Here is a 4,583-nt window from a genome sequence, read left to right as displayed (position 1 = left end):
GAGCCCAGGCAGCCTCCTCCGGTGCTGTTCAGACCTGTTGGGTAGCTTATAGTATCATGGAATCAACCAGGTTGGAAAAGACCTGTAAGATCATCAAGTCCAACCACTCCCCAGCAGTGCCAAGGCCACCACTAACCCCTGGCACTGAGGCCTCATGTACACGGTGTGTGAGCACTTGCAGGGACGGTGACTCCAGCACTGCCCTGGGCAGCCTGTTCCAGTGCCTGAGCACCCTTTGGGGAAGGAGTTGTTCCTAATATCTGACCTAAGCCTCCCCTGGTGCAGCTTGAGGCTGTTACCTCTTGTCTTGTTACTTGGGAGAAGAGACTGACCCAAGCTCACTACAGCCTCCTTTCAGGTAGTTGTAGAGAGCGATGATATGAGGTTTCTTGTTAACTCTTTCTTACTTAGGACAAGGAGGTCACGCGTACCTGCGGGAATGGCTCTGGTGGGCAGGGCTGCTCTGCAGTAAGTACCCGCTCTGAAACTGTGTAAGGACACACCTAAGAGTGTGTTAGTCATGGTTTCCAGTTGCTTTTGTGTTTTATTACTATGAACATTGCTTGCTTGATTTTTATCTGAGCGTCTGAGGATGCTGTTGATATAACTCTGTATATTCTAAATCCTCATGCATTACCAGGTTTCTTTGCTTAAACAGGAGTTGAGAAGCGCTGACTTAGTTAAGTGCTTCTGACATGGCCCGTCCAGACAATGTAGTTATAACAGCACATCCAGCACTGTGGGTTTAGTGCTACAGCAATTTCAGGAGCTCTGGTTTACACTTTTCAATGTTATTAATCAATTGTACTTGATTTACCCTTTAAAAAGATGTAAAAGCTTGTCCTGAAAGGACAAGAACATGACTTAGAAACATGGCTCAAAACTTCTTTCAGCTTTGAGAACATTATGGAAATATTTTCGTGTGGTTACTGCTAATGTGATTAAGGATCACCATGCAAAACCACAAGCCTTTGCAGGAGAACCTCTGTCAGGTTTCTGCTTGTTCTTGCTGGTGCTGTTCTTTCCTGATTGCACAACATAACCTCAGAGAAACATGGGATGCTCAGGTGGAAACTGAGGCTCCCTTCTGACTGCTCTCAAACCTGTATTATGCTGACTTGCTCCTACTTTGATGCCCACCTGACAGAGTTTCTCTTGCAGTGGGAGTTGGAGAAGCAGCAAATTTTGCTGCCTATGCCTTTGCCCCTGCAACGCTGGTAACTCCACTGGGAGCTCTGAGTGTCCTTGTTAGGTAAGCAGCCTCACAAACACCCTTACCTCACCTACCACCCCTTAGTGGTGAAAGCAGTTGCTCTGCTTTCCTCCATCTCTTCCCTCAGGTGCTCCATCTTTTGGCTTAATTGGTCTGGGTTTTTTTTACTTTCAGTGCAGTTTTGTCTTCCACCTTCCTGAATGAGCAGCTGAATGTTCATGGGAAGATTGGCTGCACCCTGAGTATCCTGGGCTCCACAGTGATGGTGATCCATGCTCCACATGGAGAAGAAGTTTCCAGCCTGGAGTCAATGGCAGAAAAGCTGAAAGATCCAGGTACTTAAATATAAAGGGTCCTATCAATTCAGGCTTGGAAATGGCAGGAGAAGGTAAGATACAACTTGGACAGATTGGAAAGAACTGAACTGAAGAGTAGTTGAGCTGTTTCTTACTCTGTACACCAGTGGAGGAAACATTCCCCTGTGCCCAGGATAGCTTGTGGGTTGCCTTCTGTGGTGGGGATAGACTGGGGTCTCCACACTTTAAATGTGAAAGAAACAGCACAGGAGAGGAGCAAAGCAGAGTAACAGGTGGATGCTGCTGCTCATTAGAAGTGCTCTGGCAGGGCCTTGTACTCCTGTGATGTGGTGCTTTCCCCTCTATCCCACCAGAGCCCACAGAGTTCAGCTAGGGCTTCCCAAGCCTTCTGCCACCTTCCCAGACCTCCATCTCTACTTGCTGTTCAGTTACATTTGTCACTGGTGCTCCTGTTCTCTGGTAGAGATCTTTAATTCTTCTTTCCCCAAGGATTCATTGTATTTGCTGTGTGTGTCCTGGTGAGCTCCCTTCTGCTTATCTTCGTGGCTGGACCCCGTTACGGACAGAGCAACGTCCTGGTTTATGTGTTGGTATGCTCCGCCATCGGCTCACTTTCTGTGTCCTGCGTCAAAGGCTTGGGAATTGCCCTGAAAGAACTGTTTTCTGGGAAGCCAGTCCTGAAAGAACCACTGGGCTGGGTGCTCCTGGTGTGCCTGGTGATCTGCATCAGCATCCAGATCAACTACCTGAACAAGGCCTTGGACATCTTCAACACATCTGTGGTCACACCCATTTACTACGTGCTGTTCACCACAGCAGTCATGATGTGCTCTGCCATCCTCTTCAAGGAGTGGCAACACATGGTGCTGGACAACATCATCGGCACCATCAGCGGCTTTCTCACCATCGTGTCTGGCATCTTCCTCCTGCACGCCTTCAGGGACATGCCCTTCACCCCCAACCTCCTGCCCCTCTTCCTCCAGCAGGGCAGGACAGACCTGCATGCCTCATGGAGGAGTGCAGACAGACATCAGTCATGTCAGCACCAGCCTCTTCTGCCCTCAGAGGACAAAGGCTCTCAGAGCACAGAAGAGGAGGAGGAAGGTGAAGGCGTGTGAGGAAGCCTCTGTACTGCTACCTTCTGCTCCCACCACTGAGCAGCTCTGCTGCAAGGTCGAACATGCTGCCTCAGCTGCTGCTGCACCAGCAGGAGGTGGGTTACCATCTACCTGCCTCGGGTATGAGAGGGGGGAGCTGCCACTGCCAGGGGGCTGACAGGGACAGCAGCCTCCTGTGGCTACAGGCAGGAGCCTTGGGAACTGCCCAGTTCCTGGGATCTGGTGCCTCTTCACTGTTCTTTCATGTGAAGAATCCATCTGCCCTTATCAGGGCGCAGACTTCAGCTGCCCAGAGGCCCGCAGCACTAACACAGTGCTAACCCTTACTGAGTGTGGACACCACACGTCGGGGGAGGCCTTACAGCAATGTGAAGAATAGATTAACAAACTAATCTAACCTGGTGCTAAGATGACAGGGAGAGAAGATGGATGTCTGGCCTTAGAAGATGACATACCCAGAATATGAACTCAAAAATGCCTCTGTCACGTGCTTGTTTTGCTCACTCTGCTAGAATTTATTTACAGATTCACATCCAAGAACAGTACAGCCAAAATGGGAAAACTTCAGTGGTGCTGCCACTGCTGTGGCTCTTACAGAGGGACCAACCTCTTCATACAGTATCTGCTGTGCAGGTTGATGAAGCACCTGCGGACTGCATTCTATTAAAAACCGTTCTGTTCAGTTACCGAGCGGCTCGTGTTCCATTTGTACCAAGAGCTGGGCCATGCTGAAAGGCCTGAGGGATTACAGGGAGAGGAAGAACCTTGCAGATGCTCCAGAGAAACTCAAGATACGGACAGGAGAGGGAATCACTTTGGGAACAGGAGTGACTTAAGAGTCCTTAGCTGTTGAGGTAAGTTTCTGAAAGCTAACTAGGCAGCGGTGTCCTCGCTTATGTGGGTTTCTATCTGCATAGCTCTGTTGAATGCATCCTGAATTTGTTCCCAGGAAGGCTGCTCAGTGTTAGGAACTCACACCCCCTGTCCAGCCACCCATGGCAGATGGACATGTGCAAACTGCCTTAGCAGGTTCCTGTAGAGAGCTCCAAGCCACTGCCAGTGGGTCATTCCAGGCTTCCCAGAGCCACGCAGTATGTAAACACTGCTAAGTGCCACGCTGCCTCTCCAGAGGGCAGGTGAGGAGTTCTGTTGTTTTTCCAGTTAGAAGCTACTCTCTGTGCCCTGGGGACAGAGGTCAAGAAGACACAGCCACAGGCCTCCCTCCAGTCACCTCCACAGGTAAAGGTTACCTATTTCCTGCATTTAGTCTAAAGAAACTACTTTTTTACAGGACAGCAGAGGAGGAAAGGGCACAGCCTCTCCCAGAAACAACTTTGATTCATGGGATCAAATTAATTGTGCAATAGGTCAGAATTCAGAGCAGACCTTCTAGCCAGAAGAGAATTATGCCCCTTCCCTACTTATTTTGCAATAAGCAGGATCACTGGGAAGGAGGGGGAGTGACAAGGCCAGATTTTCAGTCCTCAGTGGCCATCTACCTGAACAAAGAAGAATCTCATGTTAAAAATTGACCCAGTTAATATTTATTACATTGACCAGGGGAAAGCAGTTAATGGAGCGAGTCAGTATTGACACAGTTGTGCTGCAGTGTGAAAACCTGTCGCTTTGGCCACATGAATGATTTACCTGTGGAAAGTATTCTTCAGTAACGATAGTGCCTGGGGTGATCACTGTGCCCAGCAAGCTTTTCTTACTAAGGGTACCTGTCCCAGTCTGGGCAGCGATGGCACCTACAGGGCTTGTGTCTACCCAGGAGGGTCCGTTTTGTGCAGCACGATTAAGGCAGCGGTCACGGGCTGGCCTCACCCAGAGCTGAGGTTCACATCAACACTGGGAGCACCCCTCAACGTGAGCATCACCACCCCTCCATTCAGCCAAATGCGTGCCTTCCAAACGCTCCCTGCGGAGCACTGG

General features: G+C 49.8%; 1 protein-coding gene across 1 annotated transcript; it reads left to right on the top strand.

Annotated features, from left to right (window-relative positions):
- Positions 1-411: 411 nt before the first annotated feature.
- On the top strand, positions 412-2,648 carry LOC104399838 (magnesium transporter NIPA2-like; the record flags this gene model as incomplete). The annotated part of the gene is made up of 4 exons (XM_010015294.1): positions 412-468; positions 1,162-1,252; positions 1,388-1,548; positions 2,020-2,648. Coding segments are annotated over 4 exons (938 nt in total), but the record flags the coding sequence as incomplete, so codon positions are not given.
- Positions 2,649-4,583: the final 1,935 nt, after the last annotated feature.

This window comes from Nestor notabilis, unplaced genomic scaffold (genome assembly GCF_000696875.1).
Source record: "Nestor notabilis isolate BGI_N333 unplaced genomic scaffold, ASM69687v1 scaffold27375, whole genome shotgun sequence".
NCBI lineage: Eukaryota > Metazoa > Chordata > Aves > Psittaciformes > Psittacidae > Nestor > Nestor notabilis.
This window is presented reverse-complemented; position numbering and strand designations above follow the sequence as displayed.